General features: G+C 35.6%; 1 protein-coding gene and 1 pseudogene across 1 annotated transcript; both read right to left on the reverse strand.

Moving 5' to 3' along the window:
- Nucleotides 1-3484: 3484 nt before the first annotated feature.
- LOC121451471 lies at nucleotides 3485-3651 on the reverse strand (annotated as a pseudogene).
- Nucleotides 3652-13208: 9557 nt separating this feature from the next.
- On the reverse strand, nucleotides 13209-14162 carry LOC121451737 (olfactory receptor 1537-like). The gene has a single exon (XM_041657476.1). It carries the CDS (start codon nucleotides 14160-14162, stop codon nucleotides 13209-13211), a length of 954 nt encoding a protein of 317 aa, XP_041513410.1.
- Between the last annotated feature and the right edge of the window lie 4677 nt (nucleotides 14163-18839).

Genomic DNA, 18839 nt, shown 5'->3' on the forward strand with positions numbered 1-18839 from the left:
ATCTCGTAAAATTCATTGACAGAGTTCTTAATGCTATGCTAAACATCATATATATATATATATATATATATATATATATATCTGTTTTAGTACCATGCAAAAATCTAAACTTCCTATAAAATAAAAATGAAACTTTAAATAATAAAAATATACACATTTCTGAAGATAATTATTCATAAATCTAATTCTCTTCAGGTAGCATGTAGACAATTGAGTATCTAAAAAAGAATAATGACATTCTAAAAGGATAAAGGAAACAAAATATTTGTGTGTTTGGGAGCCATTAGATAAAGTGAAATGAATGTAATGTTATGCTTCAAAGATAAGAGTCTGTCTTCTTTCTCCCAACCCCCCCCACCTTATTGCAGTAGTAAAGGGTAAAGAGATGTCCACTCTGCTTCAAAGAATTCACCACCTAAATTTGTGACATTAGCATATATTAGTTAGAAATGAACTCCAAATATGTAATAAAATCTACAAATAAAAGAAACCAGGGAGGACAACGTAATATTCTATGTAATTGATTGGTTATTATTGCAGACTGCAAGGCTTATGTGAAGTACACAAGTATTCCAATATTCACAGGGTTGTTACACAATAAGAAAATTCTGACCATAAAGTTTTAAATTAAAGCACCTCTATTCTGTTAAAAATATGATGCTAATTATTGTTATATTTTATACATATCATAAAATATTTCTATTGTCTAATTATTCCAATGTGTATAGATTCAATATGGATCTATAAATATCACTTTTGACTGCAAAACATGTTATGGTCCCTAGAGATAATCAAAATAAAGTAAAAATGCAAAATGTGTCATACTTAAATTAGTTTTTCCAAAATTTTAGTAAGCTAAACAAAGATGTTTAGTGTGGCTATAAATTCTGTACTGTAGGTAAGAAGGTCTACTCTTATTACTGAACTGAATTGCTTGAGTTACAGTCAGAATATTAGGCATTGCAGAGTAAGAGGGTTTTTATGAAGTATAACATTTTTCCTTTTAGAGTTAAACTTAAGTCAAAAATCACTTATTTCAGGGTAAGGTGTGTATCTTGTGGCCAATATGCCTTCAAAGTTACTACAAAGACACACACAAGAAGAAGAGAAAATAAAAGGAAATGTATAAACAGATCAAGAAATTTCTTTAATAATTTACAACTTAACTAGGAATATATAAATTATGGGGTGAAAAACATTTTTTTCATGTCTAAAATAAAGGATTTGATGCAACCCACATGAAAACATCAAGGCACAAATCCTTACGAGGTCAGGAAAGTCCTCACATCCCTGTATGATACAAAAGGAAGTGGACATCTGAGACATCATGTATAAATAAGCAGTGGCTAGACTGTGGTAATAACCCAAATAAGATGTGCAATACACATTCCAATTCAAAGGCATGCAGTCAGAACACCAGGAGAGATTGAGCACAAGCTGAGGTGCTGAGTTTTGTCCTTTGTTCTGGTGTCCTTTAAGCCTGTTGTTTACCATCAGAAACAACAGCCTTCTTCTACTCATCCCATTATGTTGTGTTGATAATGCTTCCATTATCTATGTGTGTAAGAAACTAGAATCACTGTTAAACATGGATGCGTGGCCTCTGTGTTGTGAAGCCGATGATAGATGCCCCTTTTAAAAAGAAACACTGGCAAAATAAAAATCATCTGGAAAACACATTTTGTTAAGTACTGTGGTATTTTGGGGGACTTTAATACATGCTAAGGGAAGAAAAAGGAAAGAGGTTCATTTGGTGTATGACTATGATATCTAAGTTATTTAATTACATAAATATTAATAAAATAAAGACTAGAAACTTATTCCTGGACATAAAATATGTCCAGTCAGGGAGGCAAACAGACCATTTCAGTTTACCTAACCAATTACCTGGAAACTGTTAACTTCATTTTAAATCTCCTTTAAAGTTAAAATATCCTGCAACATCCAATTCAGCATAACTGGCAGAACCTTCCTACTGAATACTAGAAAATTAATATCTAAGTAGCATGTTACTATATTGTGAGTCAAAGCAGAATGCAAGTGATGGGTTACATCTATACTTTCAGGACATGCAAGGGATTGGTGCATTTAATAAGCTGTAAATTATTCCAAGCATAATTGAATGAAAGAGTCTAGTAAGCAGTGTGTTCCTGATTTTGCACAATGGTACCTTTAGACTCATTACTCACCCTTCTTCTCTCCAAAACACCAAGTTTTACTTTCCATTCACAAAGTCACTAAGGCAGATGTGCTCATCATCCAACAGTATTCAGTGCTCAGAGACCAGGGCCTAGTGCTTACTCAGAGCTATTTTTGAAGTTGATCTAATGATAAGTCACCATCCCCAAGAGCTTCTTCAGCTCTAGAGTTGGCAACAGTCTCACTGTTCACAGTCACCTGAGCAGTTTGGCCTCCTATACCCTGAAGCTGTATGCTGGACTTATATGCCAGCTCCAAATAGCATGGTGACACAGTCTCCAAGGATTTCTAGCTCTTAGGGAGCAAAGCCTTAAAAGGAAAGAAAATGCCATTTCCCAGCTGGTTAATTTTTTCTGTCCTCAAAAAATTCTATATTGGTGTTAAAGTTTTATTTAGAGATGCATTTGAATTAAAACCAATATTTTGACAAATAAAATCTGAGTAGAATTTGAGATTCGACATTTCTTATGAAATAAGAGATAATGCAATTAGGCCAGCTTGCAGGTTAGTGAACTGGCCGCATAAAGTAAGAAGACAATCTCAGGTTGCTAAAAAATGACTAGAGAATTTAGAATACAAAACGTTACTTTTATATCACATCCAACTCTGTAATTTGTATTTAAGGACTCATGCCTCATTTACCAAGGTATGTGGGATTGTAGAAATGCATTTAAGAAAGAAGAAGACTAATAAATTCGTCTTTTTATATTGAAGTATTTTTATATTAAAGAAGTCTTTTTTTAATACATGTAAGAATAATAATGTGCAACAAAGTCACTCACTTGTACATGCCATTAAACAGAATCGAAATTGTCTGGGTATACGAAAGAGAAGGTGAAGGGAAAGAAAGAGAATACACATGCAAATAGTCAATACATGTAATGTACATGCATGAAAATATAGTCAGTGTACATGACCTACATATGTGTAAATATAGTCAAGATACACTATACGTTTGTATGTAAATATCTTTATGAAACACATTACCATGTATAATGAATATATGCCAATAAAATGACATGCAAAAAAAGGTGGGAGATTGTTAGACGGACAGGCTAGTGTGCTTCAACACTGTCTGTTTTCCTTTATATTACTTTCTTGTCAAAGAAAACACAGGAAGAACAGTCTCAAGAGCCTAACAGCCATCCAAGGCACTTTCTGACAACTCCTGCTTGCGTAGGTACGCCCAGCTGCCACACTACCGCCATGCTGAGGTTGTATTCGGGTGGTCGGTCATCTCAGCTTTCGCTCTTCTTCCAGTAGAACCAACGAAATCAGAATTTTCTCAGGGGAAGGGAATGCAGGCATGGAGTGAAACGCATCTCCTCCTGAAGCAGCAATGTCTGTGTAATTTTCTTTTCCTGGGGAAATTAACTGGTTTCTGTTCGATGATAAAAGAAAATTCATCTCAAAGATAAAAAAAAATACCAAAAAATAATGCTAAAATCTCATTTTTTTCCTTCCTTTTTTTCCCTCACACACAAGTGAACAATAGCTCTCCAAGTAAAGAAGCCGTCTGTAAATACCCTGCACAGTATCTGTCTAGCTCACCCCGCGTTCTATAGCCAGACTTCAGAGGGCTGCCGGCAGCTTTTTCAGAGGAGGTTAATGATCACATCAGACAAGGTTACTCTATATTGAAGTTTTTTGTCCATATGTATGCATAAACATTTGAAGGGCAAAGGAAAATTTTAGTGTTTCTTAGGCTGTCCATTTTCTCTGATGCAAGGTCTCTCACTGGCCTGGTATTAGCCAAGTAGGCTAGTCTGGGACAATGTATTCAATATACTTGTCTCTATCTCCCAGTGATGTGTTTGCAATTGTCTGTCACCATCTCTATTTTTCTCAAAACAAGTTTTATTTAAATAAGGGTTTAAATACATTATGTAAGATTAAAACTGTAAGGGAAAAGAAAACCAAATCGGTCATGTGGCTAGCTGTATGTTTCAACTCAATGGTAGCAGCTACCCAGTACCCTCTATTTTTAAAATTTTTTTTTGAGATCCAACTTTGGTCCTGATGCTTGTATACAAACACTTTAGCAAATGACTTGATTTTTCAGACCTATTTTTAAATTACTTTTCTTATATCCTGAATCTATGCTTGGGTGATAATGTAATTTAATTTGTGGCTCTTTTTTGATCTAAGTGTTGTTTCTAAAGCCAAAAGAGTAAAGCCAAGAACTCACTTTGTTAGGACTCTCAAAAATGACTTCAGGTAATGACTTGACATATACCTAGAGTTATCCGGAAAAAGAGAACCTCAGAAGATCAGCCTGGACTATAGTCATGTATGCGAAGCTTTGTCTTAACATCTAATTAGATAAAACCAAAGCAAATATATGGAGTAAAACATGGCATTCTTCCTTTCAATAATATAAAACTTTAAATGAGGAAAGAAAAACAAGAACATTTCAAAGATGGTAGTCTCCTTGTCTATAACCTAGTTTTCCATTGAAAATTAATCATAATTTTGTGAGTGGGACTTATCATTAGTCAGAAAACAATTTTTCAGTCCAATCTTTTTCCCATGTGTATGATGCAAAGAGATGCTACAGTGAAAGAATAAGGCTTTTGAGTCTGAAACTCAGAAATGAATGAAAGAAAATCACTCTAACTCTTCATTCAAAAGAAGTATGAACCACACACAGACAGAATATTGTATACATAATAAATAAATAAATATTTAAAAAAAAAAACAAATAGACAAGAAGTATGAACCAGACCAATGACTCTACACGGAACACTTACAAGAAAAGACATATTGACAAAAGGGTTTACTGTGTGACTCACTGTTGACAGAGGTTTTTTTCCTGCCCATTTGAATCATTTGCCAATTGATCAAGAAGGCCATCTACACAACACTGAGACAACCAAGGAATATTAAAGAAATTTATTCCCAACTTAATGTATGTGCTTTAGTGTCACTCACCTAGGCAGAGCAGGGTTCATATATGCAAATTTAAGCAACCACAAAATAGTTTTAAGAATATTCATCAGGTGGTTCAGATTGCTATCTTGAATGAAAACTGGTTCTAAAAGAGATTATCACTTCTCCATGGATATGAAGGTGAGAATCCATTTTTATATTTGGTACATTTCTTCAAAACAATCATATACTAACAATAGTCCCATATTTAGTGGTCATAGAGTATATCCTCCAGCAAATCCCAGAAGTTGTGTGCTATTGCTAATGAACGCTATTATTTGTTTAGTGGAAACTTATCTTTTGTATTAACTTTCAGGGCAACTTTGACAACTATATTTCTTAATCTGCATGTCATGAGATTCAACAGAGGCACAACAATGGTATAAAACACAGATGACAATTTCTTTGGCCCAGGGAGCTGACTGAAGGTGAAGGTACAAGAAAAATGTGGAATCAAAGAAGACGGCAGCAGACAAAACATGGGGACTGCATGTACTGGAGGTCTTGGATCTGCCCCAGTGGACTGAATGTGGGGTAAGCTGAGAATGAGGAAGATGCAAGAACGAAGAATGGTCATAGCTGGTAGAACAATGCTAAATACACAGAAGACAGTGCTAGTACCTCACTGATAAATACATTAGAGCAAGAGAGCTCCAGTAGTAGGACAAGATTAGAGAAGTAATGGTTTATCATATTAACCTTACAGAAAAGGAGTCTGGGCAGAAAGACACTGTGACCTGAGGCACTGAGTAGGCCCATATCATATACTCCAGCTATCATCCACAAACAGACATAAGATATAATTCGTTTAAAGCAAAGATTTAGAGATAGCCACATAGCAGTCATATGTCATTACAGCCAGCATGTGACATTCTTCAACAGCAGAACATAAGAAGTAGAACTGAGCTATGAATTCTGGGTAGGAAAAGACATTTCTCTCTGTCATAATATTCACCAACATATTGGGAGTAATTACAGTTAACTGACAACAGTCAATAAAGAACAGATTGCTGAGTAAATAATGCACAGGTGTGCACTAACCAGAATCAAAATGATCATGCCCAAGTTTCCCTTAACTTTAGATAAATAGACTCCTAGAAAGATGAGGAACAGAGGCACCTGTAGCTCTGACTTCTCTCTTAACCCAAGGACGACCTCAGCCATTGTGGTTTGATTTACTTATTCCATTCTTTTCGGGAAACTCTATATCAAAAAAAATATTACACAGAAGAAAAATTTGAACAAGAAAAATTTGAGCATCCATTTTCCTATCACTCAATGACTTTTGAAACCACATTCAAATATTTTCAGCTATCTCCAATCCTCTGTTGTTCTCTTTGCTGTCTAACCAGTCAGAAATTTTGTAGTCCTGGAAAGAGATGATATGCAAAGACATAATCACACAAGCGTTTATTTACTTGTGACTTTACATTAAGAATTATGTGTATTGGTACCCATTTCCTACCTCATGCAATCCTTTCTAGCACCCCTTATAGAGCATTTCTAGTATTTTTTATGTCTTATTTATAACACTTCTTTGTTGCTAGAAAATGTTTTACATTTGTAAAGTAACAACACTATACACAGGAGATCCTTGAGCAAGTTCTAAATAATGATGAACAAATTGGATACTTCACAATAAAATAATGAACAAGAGAACCATTTAACTCCTCATTTAAATCTATATACTTGCTATGAAAATCAGCCAAAAAAATGAACTGCATGTTTCTCTCCCACATACCGTTTTCCGAATAACCACTCTGAGGCATAATATATTAATTATAAATAGTTTCTTGCCGGGCGGTGGTGGTGCACGCCTTTAATCCCAGCACTCGGGAGGCAGAGGCAGGTGGATCTCTGTGAGTTCGAGACCAGCCTGGTTTACAAGAGCTAGTTCCAGGACAGGCTCCAAAACCACAGGGAAACCCTGTCTCGAAAAACCAAAAAAAAAAAAAAAAAAAAAATAGTTTCTTTTCCTCCAACCTGCTTCCTGCTGTCTGTGGACAAATTATCTTTAGGGTCCTTGAGAAACTTGGAGATGTCCAAATCCTGGGAAGCCGAGCTATAGCCTTTGCTGATGGATAGCACCTGTCAAGTTTCAGGAGGTCTCCCTTGATCAAATCTGGTCCACCTTAACCTGGAATGAATCCACAGTTTCTTGATTTCTGTGGAAACAAAAGCGAAACTGCTTCTGCAAAGCAACGCATGTTTTAAGCACTATTGGATAAATATAGTTTGATGTTTGTTTTAATGCTAAGGCATTTTTAAAATATTCAGGCTGGTACGCTGTATCAGCTCTCTTTTAACCTCAATATTTTAGCAGCTGTCTCCTGCCCACCAGCCATCCAATTCAAAACCAACAAAATAACATACAGGATCTTGAGTCCATGACTATTTCCCATCTTTTTATATCTTTTTTCTTTTATATTACATTTATTGTCTTATTATGGACTTTATTTTAATTTTTTAAACTATTTATTCTGTCTTCAACTGTCTATACCTATTTTCTTCTTTTTTTAAGCCGATGCACACTGTTTTGTAAAACCCATTGGATCCTGTTTAGAGGCTTTCCTATTTGAACTTCTTTTCTCTATGTCTTTTAGCCATTTTTGACCATGTAAGCAACACTTTAAAGTGCTAAGAAGTGTGGAACTGTGTCATCTTCTTTGGTGACTGAGACAGTCCATTTCTCTGGTTGTGAAAATCTAACCCAACACTCACAGGGCAGTGGGAGGTTTGTGACAAAGAATTGATTAAAATGTTTCTTAGAGCTCTAGAATGCTGATGCTTGAACTGTGGAAGGCATTTTTACATAATCTTCCATTCCTCCTTAACATGCTAGCTGCTCAAGGTCTCATTGCCCCACAGAAATCTTAAAGAAGTGTCAGAAGCTACTGACTTATTAAACAGCACCTGAAATTATGTTATTGAACCAAATCCAGGATATATTTTCATTATGTCCACATGTCTCGCAAATACAACTTAATCTTTACACATACCCACTGAAATTCCGCATGACATTTTAAATGTGATCTGATCTTTAAACCTTGGATCTCATACCCTAAATATTTCATCATACAAAGCCTCTATCTTTTGTTCAACTTCAGCTCTATACCTTAGTAACCAGAGCAACAGTAACATTTTTTGTCAAGTCATTCTTAACATATGCAGTCCCCAAACCTATCATTCGTTTTGACCTATTCAAAGCCCCTTTCATTTGATCTAAGACTTTAAGTCCCTTATCTACATTTCACGGACCTGATACACTCAAAATATCTGCTGCAGTGTCAGCGGCATAACAAAAAGAGGCCATTGAAAAACCATTACCTGGGTACCCATAGGTATTTTGTCAACACAACTGGTAAACCATGACACATTAAATCTTTCCCTTTGCCAGTCCAGGTGACTAAACTCCCACAGCAGCTGCAAGCTTCCAAATCCACAATTTATGTGTTCCTGGACCAATATGCCAGAGTCCTGTCATTATTCCTTTTTCTGGTTGGCCAGAAGCCACTCTAAGATCTCCTTGATTCCCCAACCAGTCAAGAATATTCTGAGATGCTGAACCTTAGTGGAGTTTCAGTAACATACCTCCAAAATGGCAAGGAGTTATTAACACTACAATGGCCCACGCCCCTTCTCTCAAAACCGGATGTAATATCAAAGGATTAGAAATATATGCCCAATACTTCCCTCCATCATCCTTCATATTCTCCCTCTGCATTGTTAGGAGGCTCTTCTATCATCTACACCAATCATCCAGCAGCCACTGAGGTCCATTCTAGATAAACACACACATGTCGTCATACCCATAATCACACAGGATCAGGTCCCATACATTATCCCATGCAAGAATCCTTCCACTTTACATGGAAAAATTGATTCAGTGGTAGGATACCAAAATCTGTTAGCTACAGAATTTTCTGCTGCATCCACATTTTAAAAATTTAAACTAAAGAATGCATGATTTAATATATTATGTGGTCACTGGGAATATAACTCCCCCTTTTTATTTTTTGTTGTTGTGTTTTCAAGGCACCATGAGTATATTCCACAATTTCTTGTCCTTGAGGATTATAAGGAATTCCAGTCTTATGTTTAACACACATCTGATGATAGAATATCTTTAAAGCTTTACTGATGTGTCCCAATCAACTATTGGTTTGCAAGGTTTTAGTACTCTGCTTTGAGGGAAACATTTTAGCAATGAGAAATTGAATGTTTTTTAGGCTCTCCTGACTGAGAAATAGCCATCATGTATCCTAAAAATGCATCTACTGCCACGTGCACATATTTTAATTTTCTGAATTCAGGTATATGTGTTACATCCATCTGCCATTATGGATTAGACACTAGTCCTCTATGTTTAACTGTCCGGTGAGGTACTGTAAAAAACAGTGGACAGATTGAGCACTGCCTGACAATCTATCTAGCAGCTTCTTTAGTTAAAGGAAACTGATTTCTTAAACTCCTACTGTTCTGATGATGAATGTCATGTGATTGTCTAGCTAGCTCAGCTTGAATAAATCCAGTTAGCCTAGTATATTGATCTGCAAGAACATTACATGCAAGTAATGGACCTGGAAGTCCAGAATGAGCTCGAATATGGTCAATAAAACAAGGGTATTTTCTTAAATAGAGTTTCTTTTGAATCTGCTGGAATAAAACCTTTACTGCCAGATTGGCAGTATATTTATAATGCAATGTTTCTATAACTTGTAAAGCTATGAATATTTAATGGCTATCAGAATACAAAATAAAGGCTTAATTATTTAAAATTTGGAAAACTACAGCAACGACTCTTCACTGTTGTAAATGGAGACAGCGCTTTCATTTCCTGGCCACCCAGTCCTGAGTAATCAAACAGAAAATAATATTACTCACAAACTGTATGGCCTATTAGCTCAGGCTATTATTAACTAGCTCTTACAACTTAAATTAACTTTTTTTTTAACTAATCTGTGTATTTCCACATGGCCATGAATTACCAGTGATATTCTGACATCTTACCATTATGGCAGCTACATGGTGTCTCCCTGACTTTGCCTCCTTTTTCCCTTCATCTTTGTTTGGACTTCCTGCCTGACTGTATTCTGTCAGGCTATTGGACAAATCAGCCTCTTTATTAACCAAAGGTAATAAGACATATTCACAGCATACAGAAGGGTATCCCTTATCAAACTCTCCTAGTTGACTTGAAACAGGTGTGGTTTGCACAGCAAATTCTTTTTGAATTAATAACAAGCTGCTTTTCCATTATAGAATTCATCTGTAAATACTAGAGCATCCTGTGCTATATGTTGTGGTACCACCACGATTTTTAAAAAATATAAATGCATATGTCTGAGAAAATTATAATAACTTATCTTTAAAGATAGTGGCTATCAATTTTCCTGCAAAATTTGCAAATGCTATAGGCTATAAATTACTATTTTGAAACAGGTAAATTAACTCTTATTTAGTATATGTAATTCCTATTTAGGCAGGTTTTTTTTCCTGACTTATCAGCAAGACTCCATTCTAATTTTTTTGTAATTAATTTAACTCTTATTTAGTTTATGTAATTCCTATTTAGGCAGGCTTTTTCCTGACTTATCAGCAAGACTCCATTCTAATTTTTTGCCTTATAATATGGGTTCAACACTTTCATGGGAAATATTGGAAGATTAATCCATAGTAATGGTTCATTCTACCAAATGACCACTGTCGATGTACATTTTGTAGGCAGGATATAACCTACCCAGGGCATCTCATAATCTACATATTGAACTTGTTGATATTGATGTTGAATGGCCTGTTCCACTTGATCAATAACTTGTCTAGCTTTATCAGTTAATTCCCTGGGAAATGTAGGATCACAATCTCCTTTCAAAATGTTGCATAAGGGTTTCAGATTTTCTGTGGCCATTTTAAAATATGGTCTCAACCATTGTATATACCACAATAATTTCTGAAAATCATTCAAAGTTTTCAACTGGTACTTTCTAATTTCTATTTTCTGTGGTTTAACCTCCTTTGGATACAATACATGTCCCCAATATTGAAAGGGATGTTGTCTTTAAATTTTTCCTGTTGCTATGAACTGTCATGTAGCTTGTAGAGATATTTACAAGTGCCCACAGACAGCTAAAAGTATCTCTCCATTCCTACAAGATAACAAAATATCATCCATAACATGAATCATATAAATGTGATCTTACAGTTTCCTAGTAGGTTGAATTGCTAGAGCCAGAAATTTTTGACACATAGTTGAACTATTTGTCCTCCCTTGGGGTAAAATTTTCCAATGATACCTGACCATAGACTTCTAAAATTCACCAATGGTACACTGAATGTATTCCTTTTACAATCCCCCAAAGCAAGAGAAATGGTATAAAAACAATCAGTCAAATACACAATTACCTTAAAGGTATCTAGGAATGAGAAGGAAATCCTCTTTCCAAAGCACCCATGATTTGTATGATCTGTTAATTTGTGTAAGATCGTGTAACAATTTTCATTTACATGATCTTTTTCTTAATTATGAATATAGGAGAATTCCAAGTTCAATTGGAAGGGTCTATGTGGCTTTGAACTAACTGCTGCATGGCTTTTATCTTTTCTTGAGTTAGAGGCCACTGATCAACCCACACAGGCTCTTCACTTTTCCAAATAGTGGGGTCTGCATAAAATGCAGTGACCTCTCCTAAAAATGTTTCCATCATGCTTTGGGAAGTCTCTTGCTAGGCCTGATAGGATCAATTCTTGGGCAAGAATCCTTGTTGGAGCATTTGATTTGAAATTAACTAATTGGGACTATACAGATAAACCTTCACTTCACTCATGTTTCAGCCCCAAACATTTACTGGAAGATGCAGAACAATATAAGGTATGAATATCCCACTGTATCCTTCTTATCTCTCCAATTTAGTTCATCACTGCTTTGCTAGAGACTCTGAGTCTGTCCAATTCCCTAGAACTGAGTAATTTTCTCCAGCATAGGCCACATGGAAGAACTATTGACTGGCCACAATTACAGACATGTCTGCTTCTGTGTCAAGCAGGCCTAAAAAACTTTCCATTAATAAATAAAATTAATTCTGGTCTCTGTGATCCAATGGCTCAGAGCCAATAAACATTTGATGAGTCAAGACCTACTTCCCTTCTTTTTCCATTTTTATAAGCATTATTTTTCTGGACTTGTTGGAGTAAAATTAACTGTGCTAATCTTTGCTCTGAATTAATAACTGAAATTCTTCTGGAAGTATAGGTGGAACAACAAGAAAGGAAGTAGAGGCAGGTCAATGAGAATAGGAGAATTCTGGGAAGGAGGAAGCCCATTCTTCTGCAGTTGTAAGTCTGCCACAGAAGAAGAAAAATGTGATTGCCTCACTGAAAAAAGGTACCAAGCCATGTGGCTAACATCCTAGAATAATGGGCTAGTATAAGTTTTAAGAGTTAATAAGAATCCTGAGCTAATGGGCCAGTCAGTTATAGTTAATGTAGGCCTCTGTATGATTTTTCTGAGACTTAACAACTGTGATAACCAGGCAGAACAGAAAACTCAGTCAACCGTATTCTTGTTGACAATCCTCCTCATATATATGAATTAACACACACACACACACACACACACACACACACACACACACACACATGAATTCAAGGAAAGGATGCCGTTCATTGGACAGAGAGCAGGGGGAGTTCAGGAGTGCTTAGAGGGAGATGGGGCAAACGATGTAATTACAGCACTTACACATAAAGGTCACAAAAATGAATTATAAAAAATAAAAAAGTATCAGGTTTATTGTAATTGAGAATGCAGTTTAATAATTTTAAAGTAATTTTTATCAAAAGGAAAAACATATATAGCATAATGTATTAAACATTATGGGCATATGAATTCTTGTCATCCTTAATATTGGTTTACATTATTTATCCTATGAAAAAAAATATTATGTGCATAAAAAATTGAAATTTATATTTATAAAAATTATCAAAGTATCCTAGCAAATGAGTAATAATTCTTGCAACTATAATAAAATAAATTCTATCAATTCAAACTATGTATTTGTGGATAACTTTAATAAATTATCTTCACATTATTTCTGAAACATAAAATTTTTTCTTTGAAGTATTTTCTTCAAGGCAACACTGACATCCTTATTCCTTAGACTGTAGATCAATGGGTTCAGCATGGGAACAACAGTAGTATAAAACACGGATGACACTTTCCCTTGGTCCATGGAGCTGACTGATGATGGCTGTAAGTACACAAATGCAGCAGAAACATAGAAGACAGCGACAGCAGAGATGTGGGAGCTACAGGTGCTGAAGGCTTTGGACCTGCCCTCAGTGGAATGGATACGCATGATGCTGGTAATGATGGAGATATAGGATGTAATAATTGTGAGAATAGGGACAAAGATGTTCACTGTACCAAAAACTAGAATCAACAATTCACTGATATAGGTATTAGAGCATGCAAGCTTCAAGAGGGGAGAAAGATCACAAAAATAGTGGTTGATCACACCTGATTCATGGAACTGAGTTTTTAATGCAAAGCCTGTAAGAACTGAAGCACTGAACACACTAAAAATATACACTCCTGAAATCAGGGCACCACTAATTTGATAGGACATGGTTACATTGTAAAGCAAGGGGTTACAGATGGCTACATAGCGGTCATATGCCATTACACCTAGTGTGTGACACTCTGCAATGCCAAAAATGATAAAGAAATAGAGCTGAATCATGCACGAACAGTAGGAGATAAGGTTCTTCCCTGCCAAAAAGCTCACAAGCATTTTAGGAGTAACCACAGTGGACTGACAGAAGTCAATGAAGGACAGACTGCTGAGGAAATAGTACATGGGGTTGTGCAGGTGGGAACTGAGCACAATCAGTGTGATCATGCCTAGATTCCCTGCTACAGTGACCACATAGATTCCAGTGAAAAGGAGGAAGAAGGGCATCTGGAGTTCTGGTTTCTCTGAGAGTCCAGCCAAGTAGAACTCAGTCACTGTGCAGTGGTTACCTGCTGCCATATTCGTCATTCAGATCCTGAAAGAGTAAAAGATTTGCTTGAGCAATGTAGTGGTAGCTTAAGTCTTTAACCAGCACTAGGGAGGGAGAAGCAGGCAAACTGTGAGTTCAAGGCCAGCCTAATCAACAGAGCTAGTTGTAAAGAGGCAAGCTTGCACAAAGAAATGCTACCCCAAATAACATATGTGTGTGTGTGTACATGTGGGGGTATGTGTATATATAATGTTGACAGAGTGATTTTATTAAGCTTTTCATGTATACACTATCTAAATATAAATATTTCTGTTGAGAGAGCTGTGGGTTGCATTCCTGCCACCCTGCTCCCAGCCGCCTGGCTAGCTTATGCCCCGAAATAACAACACACAAACTGTATTTATTTAAACACTGCCTGGCCCATTTCTATTAATGTGTGTAGCACTGAGGTGCGCTTACCAGGAAGAGTCTAGCCTACATCCATCCTGGGTCAGAGCTTCATTGCGTCTGCCCAGGAGAGGGGAGCATGGCATCTGTCTGAGCTCACTTCCTCTTCCTCCCAGCATTCTGTTCTGTTTACTCCACCCACCTATGTTCTAACCTATCAGGACCAAGCAGTTTCTTTATTAGCCAATGACCTTCCTCCATCATATTTCCTACCTTAGAATACTTTTTCTCTATATATAATTACTTTAATGGATCATTTGAGATTTATCTTTTATTATTAATTTTTAAACTTATCCTACAAAAATTAAAGCTAAAATCCATATAATGTATTATCACCATGTTCAAACATTGATAAATTTAGTGATATCAAATCAATGTACATAAACTGAGAATTAGAGTGGGTATCAATGAGGAAAAGTGACAGACATGGTTGTGGGAGCAAATTTCCCTAAAACTAATGAATTATTTTCCAAAATCTAATTTCACGAGAATAATTATAGAGCTCTTTTTTTTCAAAAATCTTCATTGCTTTTTAATTCTTAAGATACATAAAGTCTTTAAATTTCCCAATCTGGAGCAACTGTTACATGAGGCACTGGATGTACGGTGCTCCTAGATTATGTACTAAATGCATGGTGCTCCATTAGGAAGAGTTTTCTGTTTGTGACCCAGTTCTTGAGAGTGACAGAGTCAATCAGCAGTGGTTAAATAGTGAGACCATGGAGACAAAGCATCCACACTCACTCCCAGTCACTTAATGACACTTTTGGCTAGCACAATGCATTTTTATTACTTTACATGTAAAGAAATAAGTAATATTGTCATCTTATCACTAAAATATCCACAGTATGATTTGGTTTGTTACATCATGTTGACATTTTCTCAAGTGAAAAACCTGCAATTCTACACATCAAATTAGAGAAGCAACCTCAGCTCAGTTTGTATATTTTCCTTTATTTCTTGTGGACTAATAAAGTCTGCAATGCAGAATATATATTGCAGAAAAATACAGTAATTTTCTTCTATCCTAAAGAATTGTGGACAAATTAGTTACTGTTTCCACAAAACGAATCTCTAACTAAATGAATGTTTTGTTAAAAGGTCAAAAATTGAAATGTATTTAATATGTAAACATTGTAGTCTTGCATAGATAACAACATAAATTTCAATAAATGACTCAGGTTGAAGTAGACAGAGTGAGATAGAAGTTCTTGGAGGCAATGTTGAAGAAATTTTGGGCAGCTCTATAAGACTTCAATGTCAAGATTTCTTAGAATCTCACACACAAATAAAGAAAGCACAAAGCATACAAATATGCTAATCATAAAATGGGAGGAACTAGAAAGGATGTAAGAGACAAAAATAAGGAGAAGATCTATGGAAAAACTCTCCTATCATAATGATCCAGCCAAATTATGATTTCGCAGCAGCAGTGGCTGCCTCCATGGCCCACATAGACTAATCCTGTAAATAGTTCCTCACAGATTATGGTGGGTGTGGAGGATTTGACATATCCCCTCCCCCTGGTTTTTGGGTCACTCATAGTTTCTAGAATGAACAAACATTGTCTTCAATTGTGTACTTACCATCACGATCTCTATATTCCAATGAATAGTTCTAAGCTTATAATCACCATGCTGACATGGTTAAGATGAACAGGTCACAAAACTCAAGAAAAATGTTGTAAATATAGTAAAAAGATTTGTAGTGAGTAGTAAGTGAGATGAGGGTGTATGGGACATAAGATGTGTGATGATGACAGTATTCAGTGTGTTTGTGTGTGTGTGTGTGAGAGAGAGAGAGAGAGAGAGAGAGAGAGAGAGAGAGAGATTCATTTTAAACAGTGATTACTCTTCATATAGGTAAAGTATGATTTATTTTTAAGATTTCACATTCTGGAATTTTTCTGATTTCATTAATTAATAAATAAATTTACATAACTATCCTGATTTTCAAAGTTCTCTTTTTGTACTTCATTTGTGCTTCATCATTTTTTTTCTTTCTATGATTCTTTGATAGTTTTTTTTTCTCTTTGTCTATTACTGTTTGTTTGAGACACAGCTCACTCTGTAGCCCAGGCTGGCATAGAACTCACAATTCTCTTGCCTATTCACCTTGGTTGCCAAGGACTGTGCCCAAACACCTGATGCTACTTAATTTTAAGTAAAACTTCAGCCAATACCTCAAAATTTATTCATTTTAGCATTTTTTGTTTCTATAAATAACCCACAAACTCCATTTTAATATCTTAAAATAATATATTCCTTAAAGCTATAATATTCCATTGAAAGTATTTCATGTGTTGTTTATAATTCCATAGATGGGGTAACTTTATGGTTTTGTGCTTTTCTTAAGGTTTTCTTATGTTTAAATGTGTCATGCTAGTATCATATTCATTGAAAATACTCTGTTATTATAAAGTCATGCATAGTAGGAATTATCTGATAAGTTTTTGTCTATTTTTATATTTGTTCATCAAGAATTTCCTATATTATGGTCAGATTATCGACAACTCTTCTCTGAAATTATCTAAGATCTAGACACCCTTGTGTCTTTTTTCCCATAATGCCCAGTTTTTGCTGCCCAGTATTTTTAGAAATGTGTTCTTCCACAAGAGTATGGAGGACTCACTAGGAGCAACATTCTTAAAGAAAATGTGTCTCCCTCTATGAGCAGCCATCATTTGACAGTGACTTCTCAGCTAGAGGAGGAACTTCACGCCCACCTCCCTACTCCCTGAAGAGATTTGGTCTAAAATGATCTTGCATAGGACTTACTTGTATTATAGCAGCATTATGAATTCATATGTGCTATCTTATTTCGTCTAGAGGACAATATTCCTTTATATTCATCCATTACTGGTTAGTAGGTTTCGCCCTTTTTTTTTGTCTTTACAGACCAATAAAATTTTAAGATTTACCTAGGAATATATAAATTATGTAGTGGAAAACATTTATTCCTGTCCAAGATAAAGGATTTGATGCAATTCACATGAAAACATTGAGGCATAAATCCTTACAAGGTCAGGAAAGTCCACACATCCCTCGATGATGCATAAGGAAATGGACATCTGAGACATTATAAATAAGAGGTGGCTAGACTGTGATAATAGTCTAAATAAGATAATAAATTCACATTGCTCTTCAAAGGCATGCAATCTGAACAACAGGAAAAGTTCAGCCTGTGCTGAGTTTTGTCCTTTGTTCTAGTGTCCTTTAAGCCTGTTGTTTACCATCAGAAACAACAGCCCTCTTCTACTCATCTCATTATGTTGTGTTGATAATGCTTCTATTATCTATGTGTCTAAGAAATTGGAATCACTGTTAAAGATGGTTTCATGGCCTCTGTGTTGTGAGCTAATGAAAGATGTTCCCTTTTAAAGAGAGACATTGACAAAATAAAAATCATCTGGAAAATACTATTTTCTTTAAAAAAAAATGTGATTTCTTGGGGCTTTAAAAAAATCCAAAGAAAGCAAAAGGAAGATCTTCATTTCGTATATGACTATTATAACTAAGTTTTTTTTTAATTATGTAAATACTATTTGAAATAAATAAACTGGAAACTTATTCATGGTCATAAAATCTGTTCAGTCAGAGAGGTTAACAGACAATTTCAATTTGTCCACCCAATTATCAGGTAATTATTTGATTCATTTTAAATCTCTTCTAAATTTGAAGAGATCCTGCAGCATTATCCACTTCATCATAACTGATATAACCTTTCTACTGGATACTAGAAAATTAATATCTAAGTAGCAGTTACCATATTGTGAGTCACAGCAGGATGCAATGATGGACTAAGTCTACTTCCAGTACCTGCAAGGGGATGGTGCATTCAATAAGCTTTAAAATTACTCTGTGAATTACTGAATAAATGCATCTAGTAAGAAGCATATTTCTGACTTTGGGCAGTGGCACCTGTAAACTCATGTCTCATCCACCTTCTCTCCAAGAGTCTCAACACCAAGTTTTACTTCCCATTCTCAAAATCACTAATGCATATGTGCTCAGCATCTGGCAGTCTTCAGTGATGAGACAAGGGCCTAGTGCTCAGTCTCAGAGCAGTTTTTGAAGTTGATCTCCTGATAGGTTAATGTCCCCAAGAAATTTTTCTGCTCTATAGTTAGCAACAGTCTCACCATTTGCTGTCATCTGAGTAGTTCTGCCTCCTATACTCTGAAGGTATACACTGGACTTATATGTGCCAGTTCCAAATAACATAATGGCATAGTCTCCAAGGATTTCCACCTCTTGGGGAAAAGAACC

Source organism: Microtus oregoni, unplaced genomic scaffold (genome assembly GCF_018167655.1).
Source record: "Microtus oregoni isolate MIOR12 unplaced genomic scaffold, Mior012 000008F_ref0000371, whole genome shotgun sequence".
In the NCBI taxonomy this organism is placed as follows: Eukaryota; Metazoa; Chordata; class Mammalia; order Rodentia; family Cricetidae; genus Microtus; species Microtus oregoni.